The following is a 16,213-nucleotide window of genomic DNA, read 5'->3' as shown; positions in this document are numbered from 1 at the left end:
TTGTTCCTGACCACCAATAGGTGTGCACAGGGAACTAGTGGATGAGACTAACACACATATTTATGGAAGTAGTATAAAACCAGGGTTGTCGTTAAGCAAGGCTTGATAGCCATACCCTCCCCCCAAGGTTGGAATCGCCAACCCCAGAAGGTGCGCCACACCTTCTATCAGCCGGCCTACCTAAATTTTCAACCGGCATGCATTTTTCTTAGCTACAACCCTGTAACACCCTTTTTGTCCTTCCTGTGAGGACCAAAATCTTTGTATCAATATAAACCTAGTCAAGTAATGCCATAGTTTCATTACCAATAATCACATTGGTGTACTCAAAGTAGTTTTTGTTATATAAAGCTAAAAATGAAAATGACTTAAAATTTATAAATGTTCAGGCATAATTTTAGACTTGATGGTATGTTTAAAAAATGATCAGAATTTTAATATGGCAATAGCCCATCATGCTAAAATTCACTTGACACCATCTTTCTGGGTTGGCAGGAAGTTTACTCTGTGTGTGTGTTTAGTTTTTATTGGCAGTTTGACTAAAAAAGTAAAACTTCCACAATAGTAGCCCTTCTTCAGTGTTAATGTCTTTTCTTCTGGTAGTTGAAGCCTGTCTCGACCATCAATGACGTGAAAAAGGAATATAATAAGAAATGTGAGTGAATAATTTTTGTCTTATAAATCCCATCAACAACTGCATTGCTAAATGAAGGTTGGGTGCCTGGGATGTGTCCTGGGAGGCCAGCAAGCCAGCCCATCGACCAACTAACACTCCCATGGCCAGCAATCCCCGCAACCCAGCCATGAGCAACCATGCCAGGCATCCAGGCACCTGTCACACTGATAAACAGTGGAAGTATGGAGGGGAGGGGGGAAGCAAAAGCCCAACTGTTCAATCACTGCACAAAGTGGCTGACAAAATGTCTGATGAATTGCCATGTGGTTAAGTGACTGAATGAGCATGCACCTGGGCCAAACACTGCTGACCGCTTTTGTAGACGATTGACGGGCCCAGACCACTGCCGCTCTTTGTTGTTAACTTGGTTAAAATACATTTAACTGCATTTCTAGGTCAAATAGGAATTCAAAAATGCCACTTGTATAATTTTCTTGTTATTACTTATCGTTTCAAGTCCCAACTTAATAGATGTACACATATTTATACTGACAATAACTTTAATTCTTAAAGAGCCACTGCATCATTACAATTTAGAGAATCATCAAGCATAAGGAGATGTTGTGCCCATGTGAAAGGCTAACCAGAGTTAAACTCAACTCTCAGATGAGTGTGGGGGAGGTGCCTGAGAGGCCAGTGGAGCCAGTTATGAGCTGCAGCCAAGATCAGCATGTAACCATGACAACAGTGAGAGTGGCATTCACCCAGGCACCATCACACTGCTCACCAGAGGAAAAGCTAGCCCTACAAGTCCTGAGCCTACCCGAGGAAGTGATAGGGAGGGGATAAACTATGTGTAAACCCATAGTAACAAACATAACAAGTAAAGTGAGTTGAGTTACATACAGGCGATGGTAAGCCCCAAAGCCTAATGAACCAGCAGCATCCAAAGTGACTTCTAGATCAAAATGCCCGCACATTCCTGGAAGGAGCCAAAAGCTCACACCATGCCAGTCGCCAGAAGGTCATGCTACCACTGCAGGTCTAGATGGAACTCTACATCCAAATATTTGGGTGATCTCACCAGGGAGAACAACATAGGAGATCCACCACACGCCTTAGAAAGGTGCGCCACACAACTTCGGCTGCATGGAGGTGGCCGATTAAAGACTTCAACGGGTGACAAGTGCACCAGCGGCAGCTATGCCAAGAGCTAATTAGTTCCTTTAAGGCCCCTAGTTTATCATTAGGAAGGTGTGCCATCTGTTGCATAGAGTCTAACTCAATGCCTAAGACCACCAAACAAGTGGCTGGGCCCACACACTTACTGGGATGAAGCAATACAACCAGCGGCCAGCAAAGAGACATAGCAGTTGATAAGTTGCGGGCACACTGGTTAGACTGGGGAGGGCCAGCTGTAATAAAGTTATCCAAATAGTGGAGAAGATCCGTCAAATCTGCGACCGCATTGAATATGGAAGGGGCAGAACACAGACCGAAAGGAAGGGCACGATCAACAAAAAACTGTCCATGCCACTTCATGCCTAGAAGAAACCTGTTATCAGGATGAATGGCTATATTGCAGTAAGCAGGTTCCACGTCAAATTTGGCAAGTAAAGCCCACACTCCATGTCGTAGGACCATTTTAATAATCACATCCTCCTTGATATAATGCATGAACAATTCCTCAGGGTTGATTTTAATGTGTCCAAGTGGTGAAAGCCCAGCCTAAAGCCGAAGTGGAGGCCTGTTAATACATAATCGACAGCATGCTGATCCGGGTGCCCAGCCAATTCCCAGGAAAATGCGGTCATATTCAGAAGGCTCACCACAGAAACCAAATGGAGGGAAGGGGGCCCTACATAGAGAAAAAGGAGAATAAACAAGATGACAATAAAAGCAATTATAATGAAATAATGTAAGCACAAACTACAGCAGTGAACAACCAAACATGAACTTTAATTATTGAATCAACACCCAACAATGAACCTAAGAGGAGGCTCATCACCCCCTGAAAAGATGGGCTGCAAAAGCTGCGAAAGTACCTATTGCCGAAGGAGGAAACTAAACAATCCTCCACCCGCAGAGCTTAAGGCAGGGGGGATCAAGCAACGGTTTGTGAGAGGCAGTGATAGTCAATGCGAGCCCCACGGACTAAGAGAGATGCAACTTACTTGACAGCAGAGACAGATGTGACAAGTTGGGTGAACTGACACTATGCTTGCCACCCTCAAAAGAGCGGTTGGCCCTCTGAGAACAGTCCAGAAAACTGTGGGACCCCGAGCAACAGCTATAGGGAAGAGCAAACTGGCACACAGAGAATGGAGCCATCCAACAACCCCAGTTCCAAGAGTTGCATGTGTCAACAAGCAAGAAGGCCAAGCCAGGGGGTTCTGCATGCCAAAACCCCGATACAGGTAGAGAATGCACGGAAGCCCCAGCCGTGTGGATGTTGAAAAGTTGATTGTTCATAGAAGCCCAGTTAGTCAGTCACACAGTAGCAGCATGTTCACAGAAAGCTTGATTGTACGCAAGCCACACTTGACCTCCATAGTGATTATATGTGCCAAGGATCAACAAACAGTAGGGCATCAGATCCTTCCATCGGTGACGGAAGTATTTTCCTTGGCCCCAAATTCCTCTTCCCCTGCAGTGAAATCCCTGCTGGGATAGGTTCATTTGTTGTCTTAAAACTGTTTGATGTTGATTAAATGCTCAATTTTTCTAGTTCCTAGAATCTATGTTGAGAGGCAGTCATTTCGTCTGGAGCCAAGTAAGCAGTCTATCTTAAAAAATACAAATGTAAACTTAACAACTTTAAAATTGTTATGTCAATGATACATTCCAAATTAAATACTTAACTGAATCCCTTGATATTAAATTCCAACCAAATCTCTCCATGGTAAATTGTACTGGCCCTACATGTAATTTTGCTGCCCAAGTAAAAATTGTTTGATTAAATTATTCATTTCACATTATCTTCAAAATTGCCTTGATATTCATATAAGCTCAATAAATGAGAGCCAAAGGGAAAGGTGCCAGCTGGTTTGAAATCAGTGATGATTATTATTCCTTTGTTACTTCATTTAGTGAACTAATATCTGTTGACAGAACAGTCACCCAAATTAATTTTCTGGTTCATTTAACCATTAGCTCCAAAGAAGATAATTTAGTGTTGACAGCTTTTGAGGACTGACGACTGCAATAATAATAATAATAATAATAATAATAATAATAATTATTATTATTATTATTATTATTATTATTATTATTTTCAAATAATTAATTAGTAACTTAAAGGTGCACTTTATTTAATTAGCCCAGTCATTGATAAGAGAGTGAAAAGTTTGCTGTGTTATTAGTTTATTTTGGTTGCTTTTTTGTGTGAAGCTGGTGAGATTAAGATGGAAATTAAATACTTTTTAATTCCCAACATTTCAGATGGGAGGGCTGTGAAAGAAGAAGACACACTGGAAGGGTTGAATGTTAAGGATGGAAGCAAACTGTACTACAAGGACTTGGGTATGGAATCTTTCCAATAACCATTTTCCGGTAACCCCAAAGTGTGACCACTATTCAATTTCTCTTAACATTTAATCAAACATATAGGTTATGAGATTGATTGAAGAAAATACTGGTAATCACTATTAATGATCATATTTTCTGATGTATGAATAGCTTTATTTTCATCGTAGAAGGCTTAATATTTTATTTACTTTAAAATGGAATTTGACGTTTAATTTTTAACTGAAAAATTATTGCATGTTTCTTATATTCATTGTACACTGTACTTTCAGGTCCACAGATAGGCTGGAAAACAGTAAGAAAGATAATTTCAATCCAATTTATTTAGTTTTCTAGAAACATATTTCACAATGTCATTACAAATAATACATAATTTGTATTACATGTAATATTAAAAATAGAGAACTTACTATTGTTGTTAACATCATCATTACTCTTAAAAACATGTTCAAAGACAGATAATTTGGTAATCTCTGTTACCTTTACTTTTTTATCAAACGTCACTTTTCATGTTACTACATGCACTCCTGTCACTTGTTCTTGGGATTGTACAATATACATAAAAGGTTCTTGTTGAGGGTTGTTGGTAATATAATTCAAAATAATACAAGAAACTTGTTCTAATATCAGGGAAAAAGCCTACTGCAAGTGAATTGCCACCTAAACCATTTAAAATGATATGACCTATCCTTAATTTGCAATTTCTAGGTGTATATCATCGAGTACACATGTCCTTTACTCTGCTATATTGTGACTTATCTGCGCCCACCCTTTCTTTATGGAGCTGGTGCATCAAGCCAACCATATGCTGACGTGGTGAAGTAAGTGTTTTCATTATATTGTTTTGGTTAACAGAGTAAAGTGTAAAAACAACTTGCACAGGTTAACACCCTCATCTTTTCCAGAATCACTACATTCATTCTTTTTATTTATTTTTTTATTGTGCACTATCTACATAGTATAGAAAAAAAAATAATAACAATACAACAGTAAAATTATTTGGAAATATTACATATAATGGATTACTGCAAAGTGTGTGTAGCGGCTAAAGTACAAAAAGCTGTCATGTGTTGGCCACCAGTTTCCAAGTTCACTCTTACAATACATGGTCATCCCAGTCTGGAAATTTGTATGTTAAGAAATTGAATTCAAAAATTGGAAGGAAATTTGAGTCTTACCATTCCAATATACATGCAAAGGAACTTTTAAATGTCCTAAACACAGAGATGATGTGTACCAAAAATTTAATGAAAATGTGTCATTTACATGTAGTAGCAAACTGTTCCTTGCTTTGCCATTTAAATGCATTTTATGCATAATAACCATCAAAATGTCATATGTTAGTTAATCAGCAGTTTCAAATTTTTAAAGTCATTATATCCTGGGTTCACAATAAACTTGAAAGTCACAAATATTCAATATTGTTTCGATAGTGGTAAGATTAACATGGGGATTCCTTGTTGACATGGTCTGCCAACCTGATTACACATACTGTACAAGCATAAATCATCATCACACAAGACTGATGCTCTTTCATTATTTTGTGTTCATGTGTGATTAGTATTTCCTACCAGTAGTCTGAATAGTAGTATTTAGGGAACAGTATTTTTGTCATAAATGACTACAGAGGACCTGATACAAATGTTGGGATTGAAGGAAACAGTGGTTCAGATGGCAAAGGCACATGGAGTGAGATGGTACAAGCATGTGTTGAGGAGGGATGATGGGCATGTTCTGAGAAAAGCATTGGAGTTTGCAGTGAAGGGCAAGAGGAAGCGAGGACGACCAAAGAAGATGTGAAAGACGCAAGTGGAGAAGGAGAGCAAGAGCGTTGGTTTGGAGAAAAAAGACGCCATGAATCGAGTGAGATGGAGAGTGGGAGTTAGAAAGATTGCTGACAAACTGGGGTAAATCCAGCCACATCCGTTTACAGGGATAAACCCCGGATCAAAATTGGATTGATGATGATGATGATGACTGGCACGTCTCCTTTGCCCTCCTTGACTATTCTTGACTGCATGGGTATTTACTGTAGGGTATGCCAGTTGTGGAAGTATGCCCATTATTAAAACTTTTCTTTGTTTTCTCTCTTGCAGTATTGCAGCTGCATGTTTTGCCGGGCATTTTATAAAGCGAATTTTGGAGACAATCTTTGTTCATCGATTTTCCCGTGCAACTATGCCCTTGAGAAATGTTTTCAAGGTAAGTTGAGAATTCTTCAAAATTTAATGGCGGCTACAGCTGAGGCTGACAGTTAACCGTTATTAACAGTTCTTTTTCTTTTTATTTTTCCTTTCCTTAACTTCTGATGTCAAATTATAAAGAACTCAATATTCTATGGGTAAGATCTTTTCCTGCTAATTCTGCTTTATTTTTTATAAGCTTCGTTGATAAAACTCTTTAGTCTGTTGTCAACTTGCTTTTGAAAATGGCAAAAGTGCAATGTTGCAACCAAGAGTTTTCCATTCTAAGCATGTGTGTACCGGTACTTCCTAACACAATTGACCTGTACTGAAATGCTTATGCATTAGCTGACTATGCAGAAATTGTGTTCTCTCTCATACCTTAAAATGTTCCTTAATTCCCTTCCCTCAAGCAGACGTTTTAAGGTTTCGGGAAGTCCCTCTCACCCTTTCCCTCTTGATGACCCCCTTCCCTGCCAGTAATATCCTTTTTGACTAACTGAAGCAACACATTTTTTGAGAGGATTTCTTTTTCATATCCTGGACAGCTGGCTTTTGTTGAAGGCAAATTCATGTAGAGTCCTCAAGGTTGGGACCTTTTTAATGGGGAGTGAAGCTTTTTTAAAATCTTAAATGTCTGGGTATGAAAGTCAATGCTAGCAATTAACTTTCCTGTCAATTTTAGTGGCAATGCTGCTCTGATTGGATATTTTGTCAACCATCCTTTATATACACCAGCATGTAAGTTTTAAATTTACTTTTTTTTCTCTAAATGATTTTTATAAATGTACCAGTAGTTACCGGTATTGTTCAGCAGCATCTTAAATCTGCCTATAATAAACAAATTTGGATAACATTAAATCTATATAAATATATAAATATAAATAAATAAATATTGCTAGTGCTGATCACCCTTACTTGCAGTTGAGGACTGACTTGCGAAGGGCGCGGCTCACGACATCAGGCTGAAAGCATACAAAGGCGCCTCTGGCTGCCGCTATACGGTCCATGTTTGATGTCGGAGCACAGCACCACAGCTAGATGTTAATTAGCTGTGAGTCAATTTTGATGAGGGAGGAAAACCGGAGTACCCGGAGAAAAACCCTCGAGTCAGGTTGAGATCAACTGAAACTCAGCCCACATGCTGGCCGAGGCCAGAATTGAACCCCAGCTTGCAGTGGTGGGAGGCCCGATAGATATCGACTAAGCCACCCTGACTCCACAATATAGCATTTGGAGTTATTCCATACATGTACATACAGCTTTAAACGAAATGACATAGGTCCAGCCGGTTTTAAAAATTGTGGGGTGAAACATTGTGGGACGTTCACCTAATCAAAAGAAGGCAGAGAATTCATGTTCTACCGGGGAAATGAAACATTATGAATTAAACATGCAAACTGTAGTGTTAACACTGAGCACTACAGAATGGTTTTTTTTTAGTTTAAAAATTTCCTTTTTTGGATGTAACATAGCTCATGCATTTTCCCGTTCATCCAGCTTTGATCTTATTTTTGTCTATATTTGGGCATAAAATTGGTTTCCTAGAATCCCCAGCTTTGTTCCAAGGAAAGGAGTTGCAAGTTACATGCTTTGTTTCTACCAGTCTGGTGTATGTGATTATAAGTGCTGGGTGTGAACAAAACTATTTTAGGGAGAGATAAAAATTATATAGAGGGTGATGTTCTTAGGAATAGTTACTGTTCACAAACAACAACTTAGGACCCAAACACTAAGTAACATGTTAGGAGTATGTAAGTGCCATAACCCATAACCCAGTTTGAATAGTTCATATCTTGGAGTCTTCTTGGTCAGGCAAACAAGATGTTAAAGAAAGATGCAATTTAATCACCCTTCACTCAAATTGCCTTTTTGTACCTTGTTTTTCTTGCACTCTTCGTTCTGTTAACTGGATGTAAAGATTACCCGCAACAAAGATATATATATAAATATATATTGTACAGACACAAGTGTGTGTGTCCATCTTAGGAATAAAATAACTGTACTATTATTATTGCTTCTTTTGTTAGCTTTTGGAAATGTCCAGATTTACACAGGATTGGCTATTTTCTTGGTAAGTTGTAAATCCTCTTTTTACTTGGAACAGGAGGCAGTGTGGCCCAGCGGTCAGGGCGCTGGCCTTGAGACCTGGAGATCCTGGGTTCAAGACCCGCTTTGACCATTTGTTGAATTTGTTCCTGGTAGTCCCTGGTTCAAATTCCCAGCTGCAGTTGTAAATAGCCAACTGGCTTGCCTCCGGCCAGTTGGGATTCTTAACAGTTGTTGTTGTCAGTCCGTTTAGTTATGTTTCATTGGCCCTGAAAAGCACCTTTGGGGAGCGGTCAATTAAGTATGTATGTATGTATGTATGTATGTATGTATTTGTACTCTTTCCTATCAATCCCCTGTTACTTGTGGAGACCATGACTAAGATGAGAGCACAAGTAAGGGATTTCCATCCTTACATGTAGCTTTCAATATTGCACATTTTAATAACTTATGATTTGCCTCCTCCACTTTTGCTTCTTCCTGTTTGTAAAAGCCTATGGCTAGTCCATAGCGACCTTTTGCAAGCTAAAATTAACATAGTTTTTGCTCTTGCAGGGCTTTCAACAAGCATCAAAAGTCAATAAAAAGTGTCAGTTCCTTTCCCAATACAGGCATCAGCTACTGTTTCGCTTGGGCATCCCTTCAGACCACCTCAGAAGAAGGGGCCCTTGTTTTCACAATCATTTCCTCTTTTCAAACTGGCTGCCTGTTTTTTTTTTAATTTCATTGAACCCCCTGCCCTTTACTCTTATTCATTTGCAATGTAATTTGTTCTTTATGTTCACATTTAGTAAATTTCTTTTTTGTCAGACAAGTGAATACGGCAATTATGTCTGCCATTGTCTTTTGCGTGATCTCAGACCCCCAGGTTTGTCAATTTTCTTCATCATTTAGCTACCTACTTATTTGTTTATTTATTAATTTATCTAGTGTTCATGCTTTTTCTTTGTCCCCTTAAGGCCGGGACACACTTGGTGACATGTCTCTGCGACAAGTTGCTCCATGTGTACTACTTGCAAAACAAGTCACTGCAACACGACGCCTGTTCGGTGCACACCCATTGATCTCGTAGGAGGGGGAATGTGAAGTAGTTTTCTAATTCAATATGGCTGACCATATGACGCTCTCTCATTGGTTCATTTATATTTTGTTGCAGCGACTTGTTGCCGGAAGTGTACACACAATGCAACAATGCTAAGTCGTACAAATTCAAACTGGTTTTGAATTTGTGTGACTGATCGCGGCAACAAAATTCTGCCGCAGCGACAATGATTTTCATGAAATTAAGCATGTCACACAAGGCGAATTGTCGTGGCAACTTGTCCCCGCTTCATGTCACAGCGACTTATTGCCTAGTGTGTCCCGGCCTTTAGGTCTGTAGATTTTGTTTAAAGATCACATCTCTTTTAAAGAAAATCCTTCTCAGTTATTAATGGAGGAGACATAGTTTTGACTGGTTAACCCATTCACTCTTGACGAGTAAAATCATCTGGCATTCGACGGAGTAAAATCTGTTAAGGTATACAATAAGTATACAAGGTATACAATAAGTGATCCGACCCTGTTTCTTGTTCACCAAAAGGTTCCTTGCATTTGTGGAAACTCTAAGAATATGGTGTCATAATTCAGTTGTTGTCTTCAATGGGCCTGAGGATCGTACAATCTGTGTATGATCCTCAGTGGGTCTGTCAATCATACAATCTGTGTAGATCGTTGTTAATGATAATAATAACAACAATGGGGGTCTACCCAGCCTTTTTATCAAAGTCAGCGGGGGGCTAAGACTGGCTATCTCAATAAACAAACGGCAAATTTAATTGGTTGAAAACAGAGATAAAATATAGTCACACAAGTATCACCAAAAAAGTTGCACACGTCACTGTGCTTGCGATGTCCTTTTATAAATTTAAAATGTGCAATTGTGTGCGCAATAATCACGGGTCACACAATGTCTTCTTAACATGCTCTGGTCTTTTCAATTCCAATAAGTAGTGGAATGTCAGTAAGCAACAGGCGTTGCCGTTTTTTTATAGTAAAAATTTCAATTGAGGCCCTATTATCTGTCTATAGTGCCAGCCAGCTTATTGAATTCTAATCATTTGTGAAAACTTCAAGAAAAGTAACTGTTTCACATCGTCATTAATTAGCGAAACCTTGTCCACACTCTTCTTGCAACCATCGTTGAATCATTTTTAGGAATTAACCAAGTTTACTATCTTCTCTGAGTTGAACTGAAGAAAATGAACGATTCATTACCTTTTGGCTTTGCTGCCACAAGAGAAACCTCAGTCTTGCCTCAGTGCTACTACGTGCAATCAGCCTAGAGTCTCAATAATACTTGTGAGGCAAAATAAGGTGTAAAAACTTTAAACGCTACTCTCATATTTATGAATTTATGTCTGAATAATATCTACATGTACCTTCTTAGCGGGTAGTTCATCAGAACTTGCAGTCGTGTTAGTGGCGTCAGTTCTCTTACTAAAATGAATAGGAGTTCGCTTTGGGTTTTAATTTGACCTCTCGAAATTAAAGAAGAGTCATTGAAGTCTTAGTTTTCTTACCTCGAACTCTTTTTTGAGACAAATCCAAGGATAGATTTTGCATTTTTAGTCTCACGTGCCACGCCGAAAGCAACAAGATGGCGGACTGCATTGCAATACGTGAACCGAGGCTAAGATGTACGCTGTTCTTCTATGTTACAGGCTCATGATCTTATTGCCCCATGACGGAATCATTGCGCGTATATAATAGTTACAGTGATATAGTATTACATATGTAATGTGTATTACCAGGAAAAATCTCGACTTGAAAGCTGCAAGCGCGAACGGAATAATCAGGAAATGGTGACGTTTTCACACCAAATGCCCGCAAGTAAGTCGTGGGTAATAATGACGTAGAAGAGAATGATCGAAGAACAAGAAATCACGTGACATAATTATGGAAAAGCATCTTGCCATTTGTCATGATGCGTCATATGTTTATACAGGCGTTAGCAGCGAGCGTTGCGAGAAGTAACAGTTATTGTGTGTGTCGGTGTAGTGCTTCTTAAGTCGTTTGAGCTTCATGTTGTTGTGTGAGAGGATCGAAGTAAGCGATTTTTTTATGTAAACACCAATGAAATACCAAGTGAGCTTTCGCGCGAAAACATGATATCTCCTCACGCGAAGATAAAATGTTATTTTCACACGTGAAAAGATCACTTTTGCTATGCTTACATAGAATATTTCATGGCCACTTGCAGATGCGAAATTTCTCTTTTCTTGTTGACAAATATTTCGCCCGAATTGTTCAGTGAGAACACGATAGTACTTTCGTCATATGTCACGGTGCGTCACACATCACATGCCGAGAAATCGAGCGTTTGAGCATCTTCTTAACTCAAGTCCGTTTTCTCACAAAGGAGCCGGAAAGTGACTAAATTATCTTATCACAACAAGGAAAATCTTTTGGCTTGATTATTAAAAGAGTCGCGAACGGACCGTTTCATTTGGGTAAATTGACGAACATTGCGCAGCCACACATAACTTTCGAATAAATTATCGCAACATTGTTGTCGTCGAAATCGTTTTACAACCGTCATCATCAGCGTTATTGTCATATTGTTCATCCTAAACATCGTCGTTATCATCATCGTTATCATCATCATCATTATCATCATCATCATCATCATTATCATCATCATCATCATCATCATCGTCGTTATCATCATCATCATCATCATCATCATCATCATCATCATCGTAGACCCTTGTCCTTAAATATATTTAGAATTACACCTAACTGAGCTTTCCGAACCGAAGAATTATATTTAGATTTGCTCCTTGGAAACTAACTGGAATACTAAACACTTTACTTCTGTTGAAAGGCACCAGAGAAAGAAGGATTCCATACCCGACATCAAACCCGATGACTCAAATGCTGCGTCTTACCTCTTGTCCAAATTACACCTATGAGGTAAGTTTTGCCCTTCCGCGTTGTCAGAGATCTTAAGCAACGACGGCGTCTACGAGGACGAAAGCGCCGAAAAACTGAATTTTGTGAGCAAAAACAAAAGATCCGCACGCTCTCTGCGTGCGCTTTTCATGTGCCCATTCCCCCCTCATTTTCAAAACGAGGTAACAATTCTAAAAATGAGGTTGTGTAGAGACCATAAGCGCACGGTAGTTTTTCAGTTTCATCGTTTGATATCAACGTCCTTATATATGTAATGAACGTTATTCTGTTCGGGGAACGATATGGAATTACCGGAAAATCATTATCCTTGCGCAAAGTCGTGTTTCTCCATTTGACGTCCAGGTTCTCGTCAAAGTCAGCCATAGCCGTACTGAGGTCTCGAATACTACCACCAGTGTAAAGAACCCAGAATTTTTGTATTTCTGTTCGGCGCCAGATCTGCTGCGTTAGTAATTAAGCGAACTTGATAGGGGAAAAAACAGGATAATAATAAGTTGTACGTTGATCGTGATATGCCCCGCTGGAAGGTGGTGTTGGTTATACATCACATGTCGAACGCTTCGACGGTTGTCATATTTTTGCCAAACACGTGGTGCAACAGGCATTCGGTGCTGATTGGCAGCAAAAAAAGTTTTCATTTTATATTTCCTTTCTGTTCTTTTCTGAGATGTGGATTTTATCTTTTTTTTTTTTTTCTTTTCAGCTCTACTCTTGGACCGGGTTTACCGTGATGACGCAAACTTTAACAGGTAGTGTATGGTGGGAGAGCAAAGGAAACTGAATTTGACACATAAATTGAAATCAGGAACATACTAACTGCGAACTTGATGGCTTTCATTTGAACACACCACAAACTAAAGCGAAAGAACCGCCTTAAATTAGCGTAATAGACAGCACCAAAGGAAAGTAATGCTCAGTAGTTCTTATTTAAATGGTCACACTTAAGGATTACAACCAAAAGATAGAACCACCTTGTACAGCATAATAAACAGCACCACAGGAAAGTACTGCTCAGTAGCTTTCATTTGAATGGTCACACTTAAGGATTACACCCACAGAGTCAAGAGATAGAACCACCTTGTACAGCATAACAAACAGCACCACAGGAAAGTACTGCTCAATAGCTTTCATTTGAATGGTCACACTTAAGGATTACACCCACAAAGTCAAGAGATAGAACCACCTTGTACAGCATAATAAACAGCACCACAGGAAAGTACTGCTTAGTAGCTTTCATTTGAATGGTCACACTTAAGGATTACACCCACAGAGTCAAGAGATAGAACCACCTTGTACAGCATAATAAACAGCACCACAGGAAAGTACTGCTCAGTAGTTTCATTTGAATGGTCACACTTAAAGGCCCACCTTCAACCGACAGGCATTGCCTGCCGTAGAGCAATTTATATATATATATGAGAATCCTGTTAAAGCTGAAATTCATCCGATCAAATCGCTACGGTAAGCAATGCGAATTTCAATAGCAAAAACAAACGGTCGAAAAACGTGTCGGCTAAAGGTAGGCCTATAAGAATTTCACCCACAGACTTAAAAGTTAGAACCACCTTGTACAGCATAATAAACAGCACCACAGGAAAGTACTGCTCAGTAGCTTTCATTTAAATGGTTACACTTTAGGATTTCACTCACAGACTCAAAAGATAGAACCACCTTGTACAGCACAATAAACAGTACCACAGGAAAGTACTGCTCAGTAGCGTTCATTTGAATGGTCACACTTTAAGATTTCATCCACAGACTCAAAAGATAGAACCACCTTGTACAGCATAATAAACAGCACCACAGGAAAGTACTGCTCAGTAGCTTTCATTTGAATGGTCACACTTAAGGATTTCACCCACAGACTCAAAAGATAGAACCACCTTGTACAGCATAATAAACAGCACCACAGGAAAGTACTGCTCAATAGCTTTCATTTGAATGGTCACACTTTAAGATTTCACCCACAGACTCAAAAGATAGAACCAACTTGTACAGCATAATAAACAGCACCACAGGAAAGTACTGCTCAGTAGCTTTCATTTGAATGGTCAAATTGTAGAATTTCACCCATAGACTCAAAAGTTAGATCCATTTTGTACGGCACTCGAGTACCACTCGGTAGCTTGATTCCTGGCTAGGATTTAAGCAAATAGTTGCCTCTTTTCTCCTTCGTCATTCAGCTGCTGTGTTCACGCTCCTTGGATTCTATCAGATGTCAATATGGGCTCTTGAAAGACACCGGAAATATCGCAAGGAATTCAAAGATTATCCGAAGAGCAGAAAAGCTATGATTCCTTTCTTTCTGTGACAAACAAGAGATTGACGACAAGATAATCGATCAATTCCTGCTGTGTGCTTGACCGCCGGAAACGGGGAGGGGAGTTCAGTTTTTATACTGAACGCGACGTTTGCAGTATTGTAGCGTTAAAGCGCGTTAGTGTTATCATTTTACCTCATGGTACATGTCCAATAAAACGAAGACAGTATGGCCGGTATTCCCTGAAAGTAGAGGTGTCTTTTCTTTTTGCGTTCGCTGGGCTGACGAGTACGAGAAAAGAGACCTCTGTCATGGGTTAACACTCACTTTGATCCAACCGCCTTCCACAACCTTGGAACGCATGCCCCATGATATGTTTGCTGACTGTGACTTGAGCCCGCTGTGTCCCGCGCATTCCTTTACAGTAATTCCGCTGTTGTTACGTGAGCCCATACAGCCTGAAGTATCACGTGAGGATCAGTCGGTCACTGAGTAACCGCCGCGCATGCTCAACACAGTGAGTTTCGACCCATGGCAGAGGTCTCTCTTTCCATAGTCGTCAGCCCAGAGAGTGCAAAAGCAGAGAGACCTCTGCTAGCAGGGAATAGTCGGTAAACGGGTGCCAGTTAATAGTAGCTTGCTAGAAAAGTGTAATTATGATGATTTAAATAAAGTTTCAAGCTTACACAGCTGAGCACAAATCGTGTGAAGTCAAATAAAATAAAAGCACTTTTACATTTCATCAAAATTTTGGTTTTTGATGGGAGGAAAAAACCGGAGTTCAGGGAGAAATTTTCGCCCAGCAGCGGCAACCCACATACGTCGCTAAATTCTGAAATCGAACCTGGGACACAATGGTGGCAGGCGAGTGCTATCACCTCTCCACTGTCCCTGCTCCCAGTTATTTGAACGAGAAGAGCGCTCACGCGCAAATCAAAGCGAACATCTTCGGAAAACCAGGCAATCGCCTTTTCATTCTCCAATATAATCATCATCATCACTTTATTTAAGTCTCAAGGTTATTTAGGCGAGCAAGATTGCTTTACTAATTGGGGAGATTACAAATTAACCGAAATCAGAGCAAATGAAATCAAATGTTGGTTTTTGAGGAGTGGGGAAAACTGGAGTACCCTGGGAAAAACCTCTCGGAGCAGAGTAGAGAACCAACAAACTCAGCCCACATATGGCGTAGAATCCGGGAATCGATCCCGGGCCACATTGGTGGAAGGCGAGTGCTCTTACCACTGCGCCAGCCCTGCTCTCCCCTAATATTCCAGGTTCAAGCATTTTTTTATTCAAACAGTAAAATAGTGTTCCTTCGTAAATTCCTCTCCCCCGGGATAAATTCCACAACGGAAGGGTATTGGGTAGAAGAAGGGGCGCCTTCTGAATTCCTAATCAATTTCATGTCAACGATGAAATGATATATGAAATGTATCATATATGAAGCTATGATCCTCGCAGTTATAAACGCATTTTTTGCAATTGCGTAGAGAAGTCTGAAAAATTCAGGACTTCAACGGGGTTTGGGCCCGTCACCTCGCGATACCGGTGCGACGCTCTAACCAACTAAGTTGAATATCCGCGCGTATTATATGTTAAATCATCGAATAAGATGTATGTATT

The 16,213-nt window shown here is 39.8% G+C and overlaps 1 protein-coding gene across 1 annotated transcript in view; it reads left to right on the top strand.

Annotated features, from left to right (window-relative positions):
* The window catches only part of LOC137973096 (very-long-chain enoyl-CoA reductase-like), a 17,425-nt gene extending 2,090 nt beyond the window's left edge, over positions 1-15,335 (top strand). Inside the window, exons 3-15 of the mRNA XM_068819828.1 lie at positions 604-655; positions 3,345-3,389; positions 4,058-4,138; positions 4,414-4,436; positions 4,850-4,962; positions 6,238-6,343; positions 6,466-6,482; positions 7,010-7,065; positions 8,355-8,398; positions 9,184-9,241; positions 12,239-12,327; positions 13,031-13,076; positions 14,511-15,335. Of these exons, the coding sequence (XP_068675929.1) occupies positions 604-655; positions 3,345-3,389; positions 4,058-4,138; positions 4,414-4,436; positions 4,850-4,962; positions 6,238-6,343; positions 6,466-6,482; positions 7,010-7,065; positions 8,355-8,398; positions 9,184-9,241; positions 12,239-12,327; positions 13,031-13,076; positions 14,511-14,638 (858 nt within the window). The 3' untranslated portion in view covers positions 14,639-15,335. The remainder of the gene's footprint in view (positions 1-603; positions 656-3,344; positions 3,390-4,057; positions 4,139-4,413; positions 4,437-4,849; positions 4,963-6,237; positions 6,344-6,465; positions 6,483-7,009; positions 7,066-8,354; positions 8,399-9,183; positions 9,242-12,238; positions 12,328-13,030; positions 13,077-14,510) is intronic.
* The last annotated feature ends 878 nt before the right edge of the window (positions 15,336-16,213 follow it).

This window comes from Montipora foliosa, chromosome 10, assembly GCF_036669935.1.
Source record: "Montipora foliosa isolate CH-2021 chromosome 10, ASM3666993v2, whole genome shotgun sequence".
Classification (NCBI taxonomy): Eukaryota; Metazoa; Cnidaria; class Anthozoa; order Scleractinia; family Acroporidae; genus Montipora; species Montipora foliosa.
The sequence above is the reverse complement of the archived record's forward strand: the minus strand, read 5'-3'. Positions and strand labels throughout refer to the sequence as shown.